This window comes from Chelon labrosus, assembly GCF_963514085.1.
Source record: "Chelon labrosus genome assembly, chromosome: 18".
NCBI classification, from domain to species: domain Eukaryota; kingdom Metazoa; phylum Chordata; class Actinopteri; order Mugiliformes; family Mugilidae; genus Chelon; species Chelon labrosus.
The window spans coordinates 5,502,931-5,525,626 of NC_140351.1; the positions used below are offsets into that span (position 1 = coordinate 5,502,931).

Sequence of the window (22,696 nt, forward strand, 5' to 3'; positions counted from 1 at the left end):
CTTCATGTTTTTTGATTTGTTCCTAAAGCGTTTTTGTGGCAGCATCCTGCTGGGGATGGTTGCTACCATCAAGGAGTGTCATTGCTATGGGGTGGGGGGGTGCCTGGTATGGTCTAGGTTGGTGCTACATGTCTAAGTAACATCCACACCAATGAATGCCAGGTCCAAAAGTTTCTCAGCAGAACATCGAATTGGTCAATGTTATTCACTTCTCCTGTCAGTGGTTTAATGTAGTGGCTGATCGGTGCATATATTCCTGCCTTTCCCTTTGTCTGTTGTCAAGTCGTCTGTCGAGTTACCCGCTTGTAGATGTACCCTCATTTTTCAATCCAGCTCCTTGTGGTTCCTGGTTTCCTGAGTTTTCGCTTTTTCGTTATTTGGACTACCTGCGTTTTCACACTGCACCGCCTTTTGTTCCCGATTTTTAAGTTTGTTGTTTCTTGTCTTCCTGCCTCCCCTTGTGTCTACATGTGGATCCTACCTCTTGGCTCCACGCCATAACACAAGTAGATAAGGGGTGATGTGTCATTCAGCATTTCCTTTTAAAAGGAGAAGCTGTGCGGTATCACTGTGCTTATCATGGACAAGAGAACGGAAGAACAAGGAGGTCGTCTGAGGAGACACGGAATAAAATAACCGCCGTGCATGGTCACTGTAAATGCTATATGCTTAACGTACAGTGACTGTGAGCACAGCTGCTGATGTTGTTAGGAAGTTTAAGGACCTCGGGGCTGTAACCAACCTCCTCTGCGGCCTCAATAGATAATAATTGACCCGAGCTTGAGCAGAAGCGTATCAAGGAACCAAGGAAAACTTCAAAACAAATGCAAGCTGATGTGTGAGATGTACGACAGCTCCCGGTTCAACCGCATGCCACTTTCTGAATAAGAGTGAATAGGCTCCATAGACGAAAACCCCACTTTTTGAAAGAGGAACATGAAAAGACCCGCACGTAATTTACTTAAATACATGTTGACAAGTCGCGATGGTGCTGAGAGAATGTGCTGCGGGCTAATGAAAGAAAATTAGAGCTTCTCGGTCAGTCACAAGGTTCCCAATCTGTCCGTGACATTTTCATTTGTTGTATTATTTAACATGATAGCTTAGACAAAAAGAAACGTGTCTGTTCTAATAAATATGGAGGAGCGAATGGAGCGGAGGCCGCTTGTATTGTATTAGCTCATGTCTGCTGAACTCACTCCCCGCGCCGCCCTGTCATTACGCATCACGCTGTTACAAGCCCGTCACATTCCTTCAATTTAAAGCACTGATGTTGATTAGCTGTCATGTAAATCCAAATCTCAGCAGCGCAGGGCAGTAAATGTTGGCGTCGCTAATGGGTCGTTTGTCGAGGAGCGGCAGGCGACCCGCGGACACTAATACAAATGCGGCGCCAAGACGCCAGAAACACGTTTCCCAGGTGAGACTAAATTCACCGAGCACCTTTGCGGCCGCTTCTTGCCCCACATGATATTTACATAATTGCGATTGCTGGACTGGAAAGTCTTTCAAGTGGTCAAAGGACGGGGAGCGCTTTACATAAAGGCTTTACATTCATGTCTCCGGGCAGCCTTGACGGAAAGGCTCTGCTGAGACAAGCACAAAAAGAAAGTTGGAAATATCTTTATTTCAACAAATGGAATCAAACAAACGAGGAGGAGATTGAGGGAGAAGCAAAGGACTCAAATGATAGCACCGCTGGTCCCTAGGCACAAGCTCCGTCTCATGAATTATCATGAGTGGGTAGAACCACAATGTAAAAATAGTACAGTGTGAAATTCAACTTTGGACGTGTAGAATATGGAAAGCATTTCCTTGGTAGAAGTAGACAGGGAAGACGAGAAAGGGTGTGAAGAATCTAGGCAGAAGTAGGTTTTGTTGTTCTGATTAATGCAGCAGGTTGAGGTAGGGTTGTCAAGGAGAGCAACAACAAAAAAAAAAACAACCCACAAGACGAGCTGAGATCTCCGTCATAAATAACATCACGAGCGCGCGGAGGGGCGTGAGCGCACATCAAGCGATGCATTTCAAATAAAAGAAATGAAGCCCAGCCACGAGCGCCGCTTATCACCAGCCTGTCTGCCTTTAGTCACGTGTGTGATGAATATCTGATATCATGAACTGCTGCAGCCGCTGGAACAGAAACAAACATCTACCGCCGCGTTAAAGTTCTTAAACAAGATAAAGAGGAGCATGCGAATGGGGCTGGGGATTGTTTTATATCTGCTCCCATATAAAATCCAGCTTATTCTAGTGACATAATGTAACCTTAAATATCCGCACATTAGCCGCTATTGTAGTTTTCTAATAATCTTCTTTGTACTACAAGGAGTTCTGATAAGATGATGATCAGCAGACTTCTTTGTCCTGCCCACATAATGGTCAATTTGTCAGTTTCAGGATGAGGGCAGCTGATTAAGTGGGGAATGAAATTGCTGCACCAATCGACCAAAACATTATGACAGGAGAAGTGAATAACATCGACCATCTTGTGACAATTCAGTGTTCTGCTGGGAAACTTTTGGACCTGGCATTCATTGGTGTGGATGTTATTTAGACATGTAGCACCCACCTAGACCAGACCAGGCACCCCCATCCCATAGCAATGACACCCAGCAGGATGCAGCCATAAAAACGGTTTAACAACTCATAAAAACATGAAGAACAGCACAAGGTGTTGACCTGGCCTCCAAATTCATTAGATCCTTAACTGATCAAGTATCTGTGGGATGATCCACAGAGGCCCCTCCCCTCAAAGCCCCCCCAACAACATTCAGCTGCCAGACACCACAAGACACCCTCAGAAGGCCCATGTCCATTCTCTGAGGAGTCCCAACTGCTTTGGAGACACAAGGGAGACCTGCACCATATTAGGAAGGTGGTCATGACGTTATGCCTGATCATTTTTGGTTCCCGTTTTTGCTTTACTTTGCCCAGACATCCTAATTTCCTCAAATAGGATATTTTCACTGCAGATTATAAACTGATCACATGCGTGATTGTGTCTCCAAATTGTCAGAAAAACATGAGAAAAATGGGTGGCAACCGAACAATGACCCAAATTAGAGTCCAAATTAGTAAAATGTATGAATATAGATTTTTTTATAGCAGTGCCAAAAGTGGGAGGTAGACAAAAAAAAAATCCAACAGTGATTTTGAACAACCAAATTACTGGAACAAATCTGCATTCGTTTCACGGGACGCTCTTTTCAACTCTGTGGAGAACATTCAGGAATTGTTGCGCGAAAGAAAAAAAAAAAAGAAATTACGGAATTGAAATGACTTTTCCATAAATTTAATTGCTCAAACACACGTGACGATATATTAATAGAAGGCAGATACAGAAGGACAAATTATGCGGTCTCCGGAGCGGCGACGCAATTACGGCGCTTCAAACAAATTGGCGGTGACCAATCATATCGCCCGACTATCTGGGGCAGAGCGGCAGTTTTTCAAACGGGGGGCCAGAACAGAGGAGGAATTAATTGTTCTGGTGCACAGAGTGTGGGTGTAGAATGTGTGTGTGGTTTTTTGGGGGGGTCGCAGTGCTTGTGTGTGTGCATTGAGCATATTTGCGTACTTTTTCTGCCTATCTTCGTCTCCTCTGGCTGCACATCAAATGCAAACTAAGGGATTGGTATCTGGGCTGACTTCTTAGGTATTTTGCTACCTCTGACTAATATATTGTTGCTTTTGACTTATTGCTTCACTGAGTCACTGCTATCCTGTGACCTGGTTGGCTGAGTCTGGCTCAGTAAACTCAGATAGGTACTTTAAAGCTTGGGTAAGACCAAGTCTGACAAAACTTGTCAGATTTTGAATAACGCAGTTGGGACCTTCTGGGTTTGCGCAACATTAACAAAGACTGGAATACATCTGTTATCATACCAATGTTTTGTTGTTTTTCCTGTATACAAGTTTATTAAAAACCCTCAAATTAACCCAAGGCAAAGGCCACTCGTCACCACTGCTGTAATGGCAGCACAAATAGGCCAGATACTCCACCTCAGACATGGCCTTAATCATGGGCCATCAGCAGGATGAACACGCCCGCTAGAAACACTTGTCTTTGCCATGAGAGGATCTATTGGGATGGGTCAAGCCCCAAGTCCTTCGGAAAGCAATTGGGTTTCCGGGGAGACCTTGGGCAACGTGTGTGTGAGTGAGTGAGTGTGTGTTCTCTTCTTTTTGAGGTTGTTGTGAACTGACAATCGGCACAAATTATTCAATAGTCCTAGGGGTTAAAAGACATAATATGAATTAATTAAGGCAGCAGCAGCCATCTCCAGCAGGATGCAGCCACAAAAATGGGTTTGGAACAACTCAAAAAAACATGAAGAACAGCACAAGGTGTTGACCTGGCCTCCAAATTCACTAGAATCCAAACTGATCAAGTATCTGTGGGATGATCCACAGAGGCCCCTCCCCTCAACCCATAGGACCCAAAGGCCCCCATTAACAACATGCTGTTGCAGTGGAACAATGGAACTGAGCGGCTCACGCTGGAGATAGATAGATAAATACTTTAACAGGCGTTTCTGTGTGCGTGCCTGTCAGGAAGCCAACTTGCCGGTCATATAGTCGATTAGTTTCACATACTGCATTTTAACATTTACTCTAAAGGTGCTCCATGTCCGTATCCATGCATTGGCGCGTCCTTCTCAGCTACGGTTTTGCAGCTGGCCATCAAACCCAGCCGGCTGACATTACCTGGAGACATTACTTTGCTCTGCTCCTCCAAAGATGATCTTACTTTAGCCCAAAGGACCAAGAGAAGTGATGATGAAATCAATGTAATTTTCCGTGGAGTGGGGTGGCCTGGATATGCTGCACCAGGCAGTCCAACCCGCCTCTCCCACCCCCCCATCGTCTGATACATTACGCTGCATTGCCCGGCTTCTCTCCCCTGCAGACAGTGATGGATCTGATTCATTTCAATGGTGGCCTCCAGTGCTCACTCCCATTCGGCTGGGTGACAGTGGCAAACTGGTGCAGGCTCCCCCACATATCTGCCCGACCAATACGGAGGAGCGGGGGGGGGGGGGCGGTGGACGTAGCAGCCGGGAGCCTGTGTCGACATTTAACTTCTGCTTTTCTTGCTTCGGGTTTGCAGCTGACCTTAAATTCTTACAATTTACAATCACATCTTTTTTTTATTATTTATTATTTTTTATTTTTCCTCTCTGCTGAGAATATATTCCACCTCTAGTGACTTTATGGCACCTGTTCAAACCACTAAGCTTCCTGAAAACACTGCCCGCGTATGATTTGCTGTAATGGGACTTTGATAGATGGAATATAAAATGCACTACTACATCTCCTTCTCCTTTAGTTTCACACTATTTACACCTTTCTCTGCAAAACTGTCAAGCCACTGTCTCACAGCAACTAATGTTGAAATAAATGCAAGCTATATACAAAGTGGTCAAAGCATCCCTCTAAATTAGATCTCTAAACGCATCAAAGATGGAATAAACCGCTACATATATATATATTTCCACCCACGCGGTGGAAATATATAATCATTCCTCAAGATGTGAACCTAACTGTCTGTCCCGTGTCAGGTTGCGTACCTGTCTGCCTGCTGCTGAGGGATTAAAGAGGACAGGAGAGTGACTGGACCAAAGCGATAGAACTCACTGAACCTTGGGGTAGAGCATTCCCAGGAGCGACATTTGTCCTCTCCCTTAGTCAGGAGGTGGGGAGAAGGGGATTGAGATGGAGGGGGAGTAAGAGGGAGAAAGTGAGGAGGAGTAAAAGGCAGCAAGGAAAAGAGTAAGGTGTGCAGATCGCACGAGGAGACAACTGGGGCGCCGTGTCACCCGAGTTCAGCTCCAGCTGTTTAGTTAGTGGGGTAGAGATGCGAATAATAATAATACAATGACAGAGAAAAACGTAAGTGCACAGGGCTGAGGTGAGAAGAGAGAAAGACAGAATGCTTGGAGGATGAGGTTTAGCAGAGGGGGTGAAGGGCAGGGAGGGAGGCGGGGGGAGGCTCAGCGTGGTACTCCAAACTGACACACAGCCACAGGACACAAGCTCCAATTAGAGTCACAGCAACACTAATCAAACCTGATGTACAACCTCTGGCTGCAGGGCGAACCGGCGTGCACGAGAGCCTGAATGTATTCACACACAAATCCACAATAAAAATAAATAAATAAAAAAATGTCGCAATGTGCATCGCATTTGACTTTCACCTAAATAATACACAGCACGAGGAAGATTGGCTTTGTGGGAGAAAGGTGCAGCTCTCGCCGCGGACATTGAAATCCCAGCGCTTTCAATATTCCCGACTGCTCCGTTATTACAAATATCCACCTCGCCGCGATATATATTCTTTTATCTGCCTATCCTACAGTGTTATTCTGCAGAGCTGTCAATCACAACCCAGTGAAGTGCTTCCTAGATATCGTATCAAGGCCCACCGCGGGCAAAGAAAATCTGACAGAGAAATGTGGGGAAATGTGAGCCGGTATCACCTATCTCACACAGGAAATGGGACTGTTTGAAGATTTGCATGGTGGTGTGGACGCTTCGTAAAGGTCCCTCTCTAGCTATCTGCCCAAAAACCTATGGGGGATGGATTAGGACCAGTGGCAAGGTACAGTGAAATCACCCTCATTTATCATTCAGTGTAGTTGCACCCTTCAGTCCTCTTCCTTCCTCCAACTCATTTAAGTGACAGTGTGCATGTGTACGTCCGTTTCTCTTTACATAACATTGAGGAAACGCAGGTTATAGTCCGCATTAAAGTTAGAGTAGCTCATGATTACAACATTAACAGCGACACCTGCTTAAAAATAAATAAAGGCAGACCAATTAAAACGGACTCCTCATGACGCCAATTAGTCCCTGGCTGCTTGGTTACCTCATTGTTTTTGCCCACCCGCCGGGCCACGATGAGCTGGATCATCCCTCGCTTGTTGCCCTCCACCGACATGGACGTGCGCAGCGTCTCCATGGCTTCCTGGTTGGTCTTCCCGACCAGCGACTCCCCGTTGACTGCGATGAGTTGGTCGTTGACGTGTAGACGCCCGTCCTGCAGACAAACGCCATCGAGGGAGAGTTTAAGATGGTCCTCGTATTTTGGGATTTTGAAAAGAAACAACTCCGGCAAATACCGAGGTCATGATCACATTCACCATATTCAGTTCATGTTAGGTCTCTGGTTCTGGCCTCCTTAATTAGAGGCATGTCATTCAGAGGGCGTGGCTTCCTGGTGGCTGATTGCAGACACACCTGAGCTCCATGACCTCATCAGGATCACTTCATATTTGCCATTGGACTACCTGCTTTAGTGTGGTCTCTTGCCTGTAAACCTGTTCTGTCGCTGTTTCCCCACCTTATAGACTTTGTTATACCTGTTTTTGGAACAATCGTCTTTTTGGGTACCCTAAGGGTTATGCACTTTTTGTTCCTGTTGATAACCGAATTGAAGTTCTTTTGCTTCCTGCTTTGGCCTTGCCCGGTGTGTGCATTTGGGTCCTACTCGACCACAACTGAAACCTCAACAGTTTCGTTGGAACGCCATAAACCTCATGTGACCGGCTGAAAAACCCCTAACTGTACGAAGTGTAGTGTTCTTTAACACTAGAAGTCCCAGAGAGCAGCCATTTGGCTTTTCTACCTATAAAACCCACAGGGCAGCCGATCGGCTGGAAGGCTTTTAGCTAATATCCTAAATCACCTGTGAACCCTCCTTCTGTTATGTAAACGAGGCAGTCACTGGGGCACCACAGGAGGGGACATGCTGAGCCACTTCAAGGAAACTTGTGGGGAGGGGAGGGGGAGTGGGCCCAGAGAGCTTATGGGGGACGGGGTAAGCACACAGAGCAGTGTTCACTTCTAACCTGGCAACACCTTGAGACAGAAACTGGTTCATCCCAAAGACAAAACACCTTGACATAAAATGGGGGAGGGGGGGAATCGGAGAGGAGCAGGATTGCTGGGGGTTTGGAGGCCAGAGTGTGTGGGGGAGGGAGGCACACCTGAGGGCTGTGAACTCATTTGCTCTGTCCGGGCTGCTAACTGACTGTCTGTCTTTCACCAGTTTCACCAGGTGGCAGCCTGGGCAGAACAAATGAGCTGAATCAAAATGTAATATATGTAGAAGGATGTAGAAGTTATCAGGACCCTACAACACTGGGCTTCCAACATCCCCACCAGACACATAGGAAAAGTAAAAGAACAGAACCACATCAAAAAAGCACTCAAAATCTGTGGTTATCCCAACTGGGCCTTCATGATATTTACACATATTTACAAATAATAATAAAAAAATGCATTATCAGGATACAGTGTTAGAGAGTGGAAGTGAGTGAGACTTAGACTTAGAACTTAGACTTAAAACTTTATTGATCCCTTTGGGGTGACTCCCTCAGGGAAATTTGAGTTTTCCGCAGCAGCAAGCACGCAGAGCAGTTTGCAGACAAACAACAGCAGTGGTTTGCAAATAGTTATTGAAAAAGTGATTGAATAATAAAATGGTGAACATTAAATAATGAACGGTGAACTTCCTTTGAGTGGGATTAAAATAAGATGTAGTAAAACTCTAGTAGGGAAAAATAAACAGTAAGTAACAGTGAGTGAGGTGAGTACATTTCAATAATCACGCACAATGCTGGCACTGCCAAGCCATCTCCTTTCTGCATTTGCCACATGTGTATTTGTAGCAGTCAATACATTGCAGTCACACGAGTCATTATGGCCACATTGGTCATTAGCATAGCAGTGCCAGGATTGTGAGTGATTATTGAAATGTACTCACCTCACTCACTGTTACTTACTGTTTTACTGTTTATTTTTCCCTACTATAGAGTTTTACTACAGCTTATTTTAATCCCACTCAAAGGAAGTTCACCGTTCATTATTTAATGTTCACCATTTTATTATTCAATCACTTTTTCTATAACTATTTGCAAACCACTGCTGTTGTTTGTCTGCAAACTGCTCTGCGTGCTTGCTGCTGCGGAAAACTCAAATTTCCCTGAGGGAGTCACCCCAAAGGGATCAATAAAGTTTTAAGTCTAAGTTCTAAGTCTAAGTCTCACTCACTTCCACTCTCTAACACTGTATCCTGATAATGCATTTTTTTCATTATTATTTGTAAATATGTGTAAATATCATGAAGGCCCAGTTGGGATAACCACAGATTTTGAGTGCTTTTTTGATGTGGTTCTGTTCTTTTACTTTTCCTATGTGTCTGGTGGGGATGTTGGAAGCCCAGTGTTGTAAGGTCCTGATAACTTCTACATCCTTCTACATATATTACATTTTGATTCAGCTCATTTGTTCTGCCCAGGCTGCCACCTGGTGAAACTGGTGAAAGACAGACAGACAGTTAGGCTGCGTTCAGACTGCCAGCCAAAATCCGATTTTTAGCCCATTCAGATTTGAATCGGATCTCGATTTTGAAGTCTGAACAGTGACAGATCACACGAAATCCGATTTTTGCCAAACGGTTGCAAACCACATCCAGAGGCAGTTTCATATCGCATTCGTATCGGATATGGACAGATGCGTCTCAGTCTGAACAGCTCCCAACACTCAGATGGGTTTTGACTGTCCGTGACGTCACTTACGCGACGCCAGGCCAGAACCAATGCGCCAGACCGCGTGCCTATTTCCGTTGTGGAGGAGCCACGTTACGGCCACGGACAGTGATATTACAGCTATCACAATGGAGGAGGACTTTGAAAACAATTCGCCTTGGACAGAGGAAGAAACTGCATGCCTTATAAATCTTTACACTGACGTGACGTACATCCATCGTGTTGTTTGTTGTTGTTTTGCTTGTCGCTGTCGCAATTATATGACGTCTGACAAATACACGTGCTGAATGACGCTTCCGCTCGTTGCTACAGCAACCTATCAGACCGGTGAAGAATGTGGCCCAGTCTGAACAGAACCATATCCGATTTGGACACTTGCTAAAGGCAGTGTGAACAGTCAGCCCTAAAAATCGGATATGAGAAGGAATCAGATTTGAATCAGATCCGTCTGCAGTCTGAACGCAGCCTTAGCAGCCCGGACAGAGCAAATGAGTTCACAGCCCTCAGGTGTGCCTCCCTCCCCCACACACTCTGGCCTCCAAACCCCCAGCAATCCTGCTCCTCTCCGATTCCCCCCCTCCCCCATTTTATGTCAAGGTGTTTTGTCTTTGGGATGAACCAGTTTCTGTCTCAAGGTGTTGCCAGTTTAGAAGTGAACAGCCACCCTCTCCCCCATAAACTCTCTGGGCCCACTCCCTCTCCCCTCCCCACAGGTTTCCTTGAAGTGGCTCAGCATGTCCCCTCCTGTGGTGCCCCAGTGACTGCCTCGTTTACATAACAGAAGGAGGGTTCACAGGTGATTAGGATATTAGCTAAAACCCTTCCAGCCGATCGGCTGCCCTCTGGGTTTTATAGGTAGAGCAAAAAATGCTGGGACTTCTAGTGTTAAACGTGGTGAGGTGGTTACTTGCCTTACTAGCAGCGCCTCCATGGATGATGGATTTTACAAAGATGCCCAAGTCAGCATGGTTCTCCTTGGACCGGTTACCCTTAACGCTGACTCCCAGGCCGGCAGAGCCCGAGTCGTTCAGGGGAATCTCATAAGTCATGAACTCTTGTGTGCCGTCATGGGTTAGAACCATGTCATCTTCCTCAGGCTGTTGGAAAAGAAGACAGAGAGGTAAAAGTGAGTACTTGCCATAGATCGACCAAAGATGAGAGTTTAAGATGAGAGTCTTTTTTTTTTTTTTTCCACTGTGATGAGTCAACTTCCTTGTCTAAAGTTGGCAAACTAATGTTGAACCCCACTGCAGTATCACTGTCGGATTCAAACGGTGAAAAGACAGAAGAGAAAAGATAACAGAGAATATCTGAACGCAAACTTAAAGATGAACAGGGATGGTGAACGTCAAGAAAATGGAAAGCTGGCAGTAGACAAGATAAAGAGGGGTAAGATGAGGGGAGCGGGAGAAGAAAGCGAGTGGATGGCAAGCGTGTCACACATCTCGGGGCTGTCATCGTCAATTGGCCGTACTGTCTAGCTGAGTGCTACTAATTCCTTTCCACCATCATGAGCTCAGTGTAGGAGCAGCGGCGACAGCGGAGAACTTTGAAAACACCAGGTAGCAATTTGACGCTCAAACAACACTGGGCTTCCTTTGAACAACACCCCTTTGAAAGATAATTTGTCACACGTTAAGTACCCGACCCTCCTTCCCTGAGGGCTCCGCGGGCCCTTTGTTGAAAATTACAGTAGCAGCGTTTCGCTGCAGCTCCGATACTGCAATACTGCTCATGCATGGTTCACGAAAACAGAAATTGTTCATTTCAGCTGCCAGGAAGGTGTGAGAGAGTACTGTTGAGTGTCTAACACCCTGCACGATCAATTCAGCTGGAAAATAGTCCATCAAACAACCACTCTGGTCGCTTTCTGACAACTTCTATTGGTTTCTAACAAAGAGCCTCTGTTAAAAAAATAAAAAATAACCAAAGGAAAAGCATTTGGGTGTTTGAATTTTCTGTTGCAGGCAAACAGATAGGGGGGAAATAGGTGTGAGAGGAAGCTAATGGTGCAGAGAAAGCAGGAGGTGTCAAAGAAGCGTACATTTGTTTCTTTATGTTTAAAAAAACCTTAGCCTGGATGTCAGACTAACTCCCCTGCGTTTTGTGGCGGAAAGTTGGTGTGGAACCACTCTTTTTTGAACCGACTAGGCTTGAATTGAATTTATTCACAACAAGATGGCTGCTGTTGGAGAAGCGAGGGCCTTAGAGGGGTCCATTGTAAAAGATACTGACAGAGATATATCTTTAAAGGACGAACAGTTAACAGCGATTAAGGCATTTGTTGAGCCGTTCAGTGGTTCAGTGCCGACAAGAGTTTCCTAAGGTACAGCCATGATATTGTAGCTTTGATCACGGTTGTTCTTTCCAAATAGTAGAAGGGAAAACATTGCATCTTTTTCTGCACACTTCAAAGAGGAGGTAACTCTACAGTAGTCCATGCCAAAGGCGCTTCAGCTTCTTCCGTGCTGGGAACCAATGGAGTTCTTGGGATTTGCAAGGCTTTGCACAAGGATACATTAACGGCAGTTCAAGGTATGAAAGTGTTCCCTATTTAGTTTCCCCACGTTTATTATCTACATACTTCCCTGCGTACAAATGTTTTGTGGCAGAAAGTTGGTCTGGAACCACTCTGTTGGGAACTTACTAGGCTTGACTTGAATTTTTACACAACGTGATGGTGGCTGTTGGAGAAGCGAGGGGCTTTGTAGAAAATACTGACAGAGAAATATCTTTAAAGGACGAACTGTTAACAGCTTCTCATTTGTTGAGAAGATGAGCCGTTCAGTGGTCCAGTGCCGACAAGAGTTCCCTAAGGTATAGCCACGATACTGTAGCTTTGATCACGGTTGTTCTTTCCAAATAGTAGAAGGGAAAACATTGCATCTTTCTCTGGCACTTCAAAGAGGAGGTAACTCTGCAGTAGTCCATACAGCCAAAGGGGGCTTCGGCTTCTTCCATGCTGTGAACCAATGGAGTTCTTGGGATTTGCGAGGCTTTGCACATGGATACATTAATGGCAGCTGAGAGTATGAACGTGTTCCCCGCACATGTTTATTATCTAGCACAGATAATAGTTGACAACACTCCACAGGAAGCTCGAGAGCATCGCTGTAATACTGCGATTGGTCAGCCTCCACTGTACATGCGTAGTTATTGCCATGGCAGCCAAATCCGCACGGACAATACCGGCGGTGAGAGCAATCAACCCCAGAAACCCCGCCACAAGACCTCTTTAAATAGACTCAATTCACGCGTGCACACACACACACACAGCCAGATGGATGGCAGCCAGGTGCATGCCCTTCACAGCTGCTCGGATAAAGAGTGAAACAGAGGAAAGAAGGGAAAGATAGAGCATAAGGCGTTTTTTCTTTTTTTTTTTTTGGAGGCTGAGGAGTTATTAGGATGCAGCGGTGCGTTCAGGTGGAGGCTCTTTTCAACACCATCTGACTGAGCCCCTATTCGCCAGACGGCCCTCCTATCTGACCCCTTTTCTTTCTCTCTGCGTTTCCTCTCCCGCTTTCAAAATGGGCAGTACACCTGTCTGTACAACCTGCCAAGTGGGCTTTGTCTGGGACCCGGGCCTTTAGTAAATTCAGACCCCTGGAATCCATTTAATCGCGCCGGGTTTCAACGCTTCAGGTTCTATTACAAAAATCACCGGTTCTTGTCAGGAAATGACCCTTTGCCTTCCTCCAGAATGCTGAATGAAGCAGATAGGGGAGAGGAAAGAAAAAAAACAAAACATGTCCATTGAAAAACAATTTGTTTTTCCACTAGACCGGGTTGAATATAATACTCTGTTTGAATCTCCATTCTTGTCAGGAACTTTCAAAGGCACCATGTCAGAATTTCTATAAGCTTTGACTGCGTCTATATTTACATCAAACTTAAGTTTTACGTTGAAATCAATTGCTTTGCAGGTCCGCCAACACACAGTACATCGTCAACATACTATTTCCACTCTGAAAGGAACATTCACGGATGAAGCGGCAGGGTCAATCTCTACCTTGAGAGCTGTTTTATCAAAATAAAATAAATAAGCAGAGACTATGGGTTCTGTGCTATCCGAGGCTTTTAACTCGGCAACTGAAGATAGTAATAGACTGGTCGAAATTACTTTCCGTGGACAGTGTCTGAGCCTTTATGTGCGTGTGCCTGTGTGCGCATTCTCTTCCAAAAAATGATGACAGAATAACCACCCACTCAGAGCCCTGTTCCGGGAAAAAAGAGGGGCCGAGGCAGAGAATGAGAGAGCGCTGTAACATTTTCATCAGACAGGAACAAGCGCCGCTAGCCAAGAATGAGTTTGTCAGGCTGCTTGACAGGGGCTCGCTGCACCGATTCAACTCGGGCAGAGCTGGATCCAAACAACCTCCGAGCACGAGGAGAGAAAAAAAAAAAGAGTCGGCGCATTGTTCCTAGCTCAGTCCCGTGTATGCACCTGGGACGTGGGAGCACAAAGGTACTGACAGTCAATGAACTGATGTAAGGACTTCGAAAAGGTTACACGCTTTTTAAATCAACTATTTAAAAAGGAGCAGGGAAAGGTTTTATGCATATCGTATCTTGATAACTGGGATACTGGTTTTCTGTGGTCACTAGAATGTCTGCTAACATGAAGCAACGAAGCCAAGCTGTCTTATAAATAACAAGAAAAATCTCTCCGGAGACAGCTGCGCTCACTTAGCGTGGCTGAATGTCTCCAACACCTCCACCCTTTGCTAGCTGCTGCAGCCAGGAACAAATTATACCTGACTACGAAGACACTTGGCCTTGCACATGTAACATTTTGTGTCTGGTTACCGTAAAATCCTGCTTGATATCCCGCTCAAAATACAGGATAACGTTCAGATGTGTCAAATCTGAGAGTAAAACCCAATATAATGGGGTGTAATGTTGCTGCAAGGAAGCAGAGAAGTTGACTTCCTTGGGTCTTCGCTGTACACTGATCAGCCACAACATTAGGACCACTGAAACTTTTGGACCTGGCATTGATTGGTGTGGATGTTACTTAGACATGTAGCACCCACCTAGACCAGACCAGGTAACCCCACCCCATAGCAATGACACTCCTTGATGGCAGCAGCCATCCCCAGCAGGATGCAGCCTGACACAGGCACACACACAAAAACACTTTAGGAACAACTCAAAAAAACAAGGTGTTGACCTGGCCTCCAAATTCACTAGATCCCAAACTGATCAATTATCTGTGGAATGATCCACAGAGGCCCCTCCCCTGAAAGGCGCCCCACTAACAACATCCTGTTGCCAGACACCACAGGACACCCTCAGAAGGCCCATGTCCATTCTCTGATGAGTCCCAACTGTTTAGGAGGCACAAGGGAGACCTGCACAATATCAGGAAGGTGGTCATAATGTTACGCCTGGCTATCCTAGGTGTCCTGCACTCTCCGGAGGTCATGCTACATATGCAAAAGATGCCAAGCGCATAAACAAGCCATGTTTAAAAATGTCAAACAATGTCAGGAACAGATTTCGACAAAGAGAAACTAATGAGACCGGACGTGGTTGTGTACTTCCAAAACGACGATTCCTGGAAGATGTGTAGCCGGTATTGCATCAGAGGATTTCACAAGTTAAAACAAAATCCATCAAATCGAATCATTCGTTCTCCGGATTTAGCGCATCCACTTGAAGCAGTGGGCAGCCATGCAAAGCAACCGGGGGAGGAGCTGAGTGGGGTCGGAGGTGCTTGCTCAAGGTACCTCAGCCATGGACTCGGAGCAAACCCTGCAACAGCAAATATGCAAAGCACATCGAGCGCATTAAAAAAGTCTGCGCTGTGTTCAGGTACTGAAGATAAAACTTTATACCAGGCCAGCTTTAAGTGGAGTGGTTGGAATATCATTGTTGTCATTATCCCCTTAGCTGAAGTGACCGGCCACTTGACCAGCTCATCACAAACGAAGCCCATGTCGTTTTCTTTTTGTCCTCCGTGACTCACAGTCCATTATACGATTGAGTCCTTTATTAATTAACACTGCCGGCACCCAGTCATTACAGGCGGGGGAGGGGGCAGCAGAGGCAGCATTTCAGCGGAAACGCAAGCAGGTGAGTAAAGGCGGGGAAACGAAGGAAATTGTTTGCTAATCAGTCTGGTAAAGGGGGCCCCGACTGCCTAATAGGCCTTTTCATTTTGTTTCCACCTTGCTTAACGTGTCACATGCTAATAAGGAATATGTGCTAGGTGTGCGCAAGTATGCGCCACAGAAAGGCAGCAACAGAAAGAGAAAAAAAAAAGCCAAAGTGAGACGCGAGAGAGAGAGAGAGTAACAGAGAGTGCAAATGAATCGCAATTACTTCTATTCACACATAGCTCCGAGTTCTCTGCACATCACTGCCTAAAACAATTAACACCGCTGGAAACTTCTTTCCACACTTGGCCCAATTTGGTGACATAAAGGTCATTGGAAATGAATTTAAAAGGGCTAAAAGAAATCAGCCATGGGTGTAATTGCAAAAGCGGTGCACGCGCGATAAGTATTGTAACACAAATTTCGTTTGGCGGCGTTTCTCCTCGCAACATTTTCTGACAAAAGGGGCCGAATATTAAATACCTTTAAGCCTAATAAAAGAAATAAATAAAAAAAAAATCAGGTACAATGAGGGGCACGGAGCACGTAGCCTGCAGCGGAATCACATTACATGTTTTTCACTGGGCGATCCAGCAGATTTGGACTCGGCACTGACAGACTGGGACTGGCTCCCCTTTAGGGACTCTCTAATGTGAAAGCTCATTAGCAAAACAAAGTCTGTTTCTAAGAGGGTATCTGAGGCCAAAATCTGTCTCCATCACTGCCAGTGCATTATGGCTACTGGCAAGCAGCGTCGGCTCTGAGTGGATCTCACTGCGAGCGGCCGAGAAACAGACTCATGAGCAGGTTGACTCGACGCAAGATGAGTCCTGTAGCCGCTTTAGGACGCGATTACGTCTAATCACGGGAGAACTTTCAAAATAAAAGGTGACTTTCTAAGTGGACTTGGCAACTGGGAATGTTTGCAAAGGCGTTTCAGTGGAACCAAAGTACAGACGCACATCATGAAGCAGATGCCTCTCATTTCAAGCTAATGGTGGATAAAAAGCGCTTTGCTATGTCCAACTGCACATACACACTTCAGCCCATTATGCGTTCGGGGGGGGGGGAAACAGACGCCAAATCCCCTTCGGGAGAGTAACTGTGTCGCCATAAGTGGCCTTTAACTACCTTGTTTATCGGCGTAGCACAATGCTGCGGTGCTCCCTCCCGTTCTCTGCAGTTTGACAGCGAGCGTAATTACGGGAACAGCTGCCGAAAAGTGCTAAACGAAAACAGGTGGCGTCGACGGGACACGCTCGGAGATCGTTAACCAGGCTGGCATTGTCTTCGGCCGCGCCCGGGAAGCATTAGCTTTTAATTATGACAGAGCTCGTGTCTGAACTCTGCACTTTGATCAGAAAACATTTTTCTATCGGAGACGGATTAATAATGCAGGGCGCTTCATCGGCGTTCTTCAAAGGTGTCAAGAAAGTAAAAAAAATAAAACAGAACAAAAAGGCAGAAAGTGTGATGTGACTGTCTGATCAGGGAGCAAGAGCAACGTAGGATTTTTCCAAAGTTTGGCAGACAATTTGGATTAAGTGTAAGAGGATTCTTATTTCGAAAAGGTTTTTGGAACCATGGTAACACACTGGAGCCCGTAGCTACCAAATCACCACGGTCTGTCATTTGAGAGACATTTTTAAGCATGAAGTGGAAGAGAAAGTGACCTCTAAGATGCATCCGCTGCTGCCAAACTCTTCTGAAGAGCTCTGTAAAGTCACTGATGCTCTCGCTGATTGCAGGTTGCCGAACCACGGCTCTCCCTTTTTTTTTTAGCAATTCCTGTAATTTGACTTCACCTGAGTTCCAGCTGTATTTTCAGAAATAATTTACAGAGAAGGGGTCCGCTATTTCTAGACATTAGTAATAGTGAGCAATTTGCTGATTACGCCCAATTATATTCCAGCAGCCGGCCTCTTTTTTTTTTTTTTTAAGTCGCATGATAGAGTACTGCTGGGAATTCATTACTGAAGGAGCGCGAAAAACCGGCGATAAGATTGCAGCACCTTAAATTATCAACTGAAATGACTCATCTCCTCGAGTTGTTTGCCAAGTTTTTTCGCTAAGGTAAAATGTCTGGCTCAGTCACCTGCTGTTATATAAATAAACTCCCCTAAAGACGCACAAGGAAGATTCAGTCTTTGGCACTTTATTAGCGAAAGTTGCAACGCGTTACGTCATGCGTGCGGCGATGGGGGAAAAAAAAGTGCATTACTCTCAGAGACATCTAATTATATTAACACCAAATATGTCATTTTTTTGGCATGGCTTCAGATGGCATGGCTGCTGTTTATTACCACCTCAGTGGAAAGGTTTATCTACCCCTGAAAGCTGCGCTGTGAAAGAAGTGGAAGATAAAGGCAGAGGCATGGATGGAAATCAATGATTCCCACAAATATGGCAGGGGAGGGGGGGGTTCTAATGTCTTAATAAAAGTCCCTAATTATGATGTTATCCCAATTATTAAAAACTATTGATACAGTACATGAAATGTCTGCACATCAAATAAGAGCATGCGTTTTGTATCAGTCTCTCTTTAAATTACCGTAGTAAAGCGGATAATAAATACCAGCAGCCTGCGCATTTAATAAACAGGAATACTAATCAGAAGCTGTTAAGACGTTGCGTTCGATGGACAAATATATGTAAGATTAAATAAAGTATCAGCGAATAAATCTAATTTGTAGTAAGCAGTTGCCTTTCAATCTAACTTTGCTAGCTAGCGCTTATTAAGCTTAGCTAGTTCACGCTACGTCTGGAGTCATTTCCTTTGGGTTTTGACCAACTCTCTTTAAATCATTGTAAATCTCCACGGTCTAAAAAATCAAGAGCACAAACATCGGGTTTTAAAAAGTGGCGGAAACGTCAATTTTTATTAGTGAACAACGCAAATAGCTTCTCATATTATGAGTTGACCGTGTTGTTTTCTCCGTCAGGTTAAATTCGTTACAGAGCAGATGAGTGACAGGTGTGTGCGGCGGCTTTGGGGAGAGGAGGGCGGATGAGGGAAGGGAGGGCACAAGCAGTTTGAAACGTGCAAAAATATCTCCAATTTGTTATGACACCATGGTGGAGTAAATTAGACCCTGGCAGGCCGCCGTAGTGTTAAAGTGGAATTACCATTTTTTACAACCTGGACCTTATTCCTGGCATAAAATATGATTGTTTACTAACCCATATAACTTTGGTGTCATTTGGAGTCGTTCGGACGATATTTAGATCCGCGTATATCCATACAGTGGGAGTGACTGGGGCACCGAAACGCAGCCTCTAAATAACGCATTATCTGCCGCGAAACTCGTTCATTTCACCAATATTTTATTATGATACGCTAGTGCTGTTCCCCGTTGAGTCCGGAGTTATAATGCGTTATTTAGAGGCTGCGTTTCGGTGCCCCAGTCACTCTCACTATATGGATATACGCGGATCTAAATATCATCAGAACGACTCCAAATGACACCACAGTTATATGGGTGAACGATCGTATTTTATGCCAGAAATAAGGTCCAGGTTGTAAAAAACAGTAGTTCCCTTTAACATTGTATGGGAAACTCTGAAAGTTATATTTCTATCCAGTTCCGTTATTTCTATATCTTTTTATATAACATCAAAGCAATTTAACCCCACGCAAGTTCTGGTGAAAGCAGGCAGCCCGTTTCAAACAAACAAAAAAAAAAAACAGCTTGTACCTCTGTTTCCTTTTATCAGATATTCTTGGTTGTACACATCGACTCAGATCCTCTCCTTCCACATTAACGCTCCGTGTAAACTGTCCTTTTTCGTTAAGCACGGCGCTGGTAAACTCTGTGCCGAGGCGTAAACGAAAAGAATGAGGAGGATTGAAGTTGACTTAACAGATCTGTGTATAATTTAGTTGCCTCTGAAGACAGGGGGGACTGTGTTTTGTTTTGCCTGATATCAATTCATTTCTCCCTCTACCGGCTCGGTAAATGGATCTCTGCAGCGAGGAAATCAATACAGCTTCATGCGTCTGTTCATGCCGTACAACTTCAACACGGGGAATATAGTGAATAGTAACCTCGCTGTATTGCAGGCGGCCCAGCAAAAGCCGGCTGTGTCATCCATCTATCTATCTATCTGTTCATCTATCTATCTATCTGGATGATTTCTGCTAAAACAAATCTGCCCAAGTACTTCTGAGTGCCGCCTCAATTACAGCGCAGTGGTTAAAACATGGCAGGGAGGATTTTAAACCAGGCCACCGGGGTTGGCACTTATGAAACAGGCCATTAGTCAGCTATAATTGTCACCAACACTGTCACGCATTTGTCTACCCCGTCCCCGGCATCCACGCGGAGCCATAAATTCGGCTGTCACATCAATCAGGGGCCGGATTTAATTGCAGCAATTAAGATTCTCATTGCTTGGCAGATACAGCTACTAATGGATCAGTGACAAGTGTGATATGATCATAAAGAGGGGATTTTAATGCAGTGTTTAATTGCTCTTATGTGGCCGTCAGCGCCGCGACAGAGGCTGCACGAGGCCCATTTGTTCTCCGTCGGGCGCAGTCCCTCGTTCTGGAGGCAAAATACGCCGCTGGGGAAGGGTCGAGGCCGTGACGTAAGGGCAGGCGTGCACCGTGTTAGCATATGTGGCGAATCAAATCAAAAACCGCGGTTTAGTGTTGTTTAAAATGTATGATTGAGGGGTTTTGAATGAATTGCATGCCCAGAACCCTACGCAGACCCTAGCGCCGTTCCTGACGTGCACCTCCGCAGAAATGTAACTATACTTCAGCCCATACGTCAGAATTAAACCAGCTACGCATGTCTGAGGTTCGCCGACAGCCAGGTATCCCAGAATGCTTTTCGTGGGAGTCCAGAGTTTGCACTTCAGAGTCGAACTTGTCAAGTCTAAACTACAAAGTGCACAAACTCGAGCGATACTACTTGGTATTGATGAATTGCCAAACCGAATGTGTTCACAGTCACTGATCAAACATCCCGCTGTATCTTTAGGGTTCAAGCTGAGGATTGAGAAAGAAGTCTTCTCCTCTCTTTATGACCTAAAGGCCACAGGTTTCATCCTGTAGAAACAACCACGACACCCAAAAAAGAGACCTAGAGATTTCTCCATCCAGGTGAAACATTATTACGGAGGTTTGCAGGCTTCAAAGAGAATAAACATTATCGACGAGCCCGGAGCTTAAGGTTAAAGCTTCTCTGAATATATTGTCTGGAGGCTGACATCCTTGGAGAAGGGAGTGTAGGGAGACAGAGGCGATCTCTTCAGAGGCGCAGCCCCATTTTTGATTTTTGCTCTATTGCCATTTAACCTTTTCTCTTCCCATGAAGAGAATGCATATTTATTGAAAGCTATTGAGAGGCTGCTGCTACTGAAAGCATGTCAAAACACACCGCGGCCGTGGTAATTAAAGATGCAACCAAACATGCCGGGAGGGTAAATTAATTCCTCTGGGGTGGGGTGGGTTGCATTGCATGGAGTACGCCAAGAATACAATAAAAGATCTAAACAAAAGGAGGCGTGAAGGGATTTTCGGGGGCCTGACATTAAACATCAGCAGGCAAATGTCAACTAGACAAAAAAGGTCTCCATTCTCTGTTAATCTATACAGTTGGAGCTCATGCTTATTTGTGTGCATGGGAGCGTGCGTCTAAGGCTATATGTCACTGGCGTGTCACTCAAGCTGCAGTTTTAAACGTCATCGCATTGTCAGCAGTGACGGCATTACATAAATGACAGCACATAAACCCCCCGTCCTTGCAGTACAGTGTGTAGTATATATGCACACACACACACACACTCGCTCACCTATCGTCAGTGTGTGACAGAGGAGGCAATTACCAACCATGCTTTTCCACCATGCTTTATTTGCAATAACTGTCACCAGCAGAGCCTTGGCCTCCTTATCTGATTTTTATGAACATACTTGTAGGGATTATTGAGATTTGTGAAAAGCACTGCTGGGAAATGTGAAACTGTGCAAGAGACGGGAAGGAAAAAAAATGTTAATCTGCTTTGGAAAGTGATGAAATATTAACTAGCAGTCTCTCGCGGTATGCACAACCAGCCAGAGAGGAAAAAGACACAGAAAACAAAAAGAGATTATTAGCCAGTGTGTCCGCGCTGGACTCTATTATTTTATTTTTTATTTTTTTTCTAATCACGTCATGCCTCGGGAGCTAAGAGAGTGCAGCCATCAACCTCTCAAAACCGCACCACTCACGAGCAGACAAGCCAGCGGCGGGCCGTGCATTTTTAAACAGGCCCTCGCAGCAGCAGTCAGGTGCTGTCAAGGCTGCGTGAACCAGCGCGGTGCATCCCTCCAGTTAGAATTTAAGAGTTGGCTGTTCTGGTTAAAGAGCCGGTCGAGTAACCTGAAGGTCACGGGTCTGGTGCCAGCAGAGGCCGATAAGCCGCGCACAGCTGCCAAAGAGTAGCACTTTTAATCAATGACACGCTTTAAGACCTTCCTTAATTTAGCGAGAGGATTTGTTTGCACTTCTTTGATCCAGTGCAACTTAAATATGTGCCAATTTGCCACTTTATGAAAATGTAAATGTAAAAAAAAAAAAGAATCTGAGACATTTTTTAACTGGAGAAACAGCACATTAGGGGAGTAAAATGTGTCTCACAGGGCCATTTTTCCACAGGCTGAACAGCTCCTATGGCGTGGGGTTAACAGCCCGGGTGCCATGACGAGTATTACCGTAAGAAGGGAGGTTGGCATCAGGGGCCCCTGGTCTGCCAAGGTGCTGTGACGCCCGAGCCTGCTGTCAAAGCCACTGAGAGCAGGCTGGACGAGGGCAGTAGCCTCGCCATCTGTTGCGCGACAGCCAAAGTCACCCTGCATACAGGCTGTGTGTCTGAGTGGGAGAGTGTGTGTGTGTGTATATATATGTGTGTGTGTGTGTGTTTGAATATGTCTAAAGCTGTATTTCTTTGTGGTAAGACACATCATTTCACAGTGTGTGTGTGTTTTTTTCTATGCGCTCTTTTATTTAACTCATCATGTGTGTACAGATGGTTCTGTACGAGAATCACACGTGT

The 22,696-nt window shown here is 45.3% G+C and overlaps 1 protein-coding gene across 1 annotated transcript in view; it reads right to left on the reverse strand.

The window, feature by feature from the left end:
* Positions 1–22,696, reverse strand: part of LOC311503862 (partitioning defective 3 homolog) — a 364,850-nt gene that overhangs the window by 156,754 nt on the left and 185,400 nt on the right. The window contains exons 13-14 of the mRNA XM_084566761.1: positions 10,466–10,651; positions 6,872–7,042 (exon numbers count right to left, since the gene is read on the reverse strand). Of these exons, the coding sequence (XP_084422887.1) occupies positions 6,872–7,042; positions 10,466–10,651 (357 nt within the window). The remainder of the gene's footprint in view (positions 1–6,871; positions 7,043–10,465; positions 10,652–22,696) is intronic.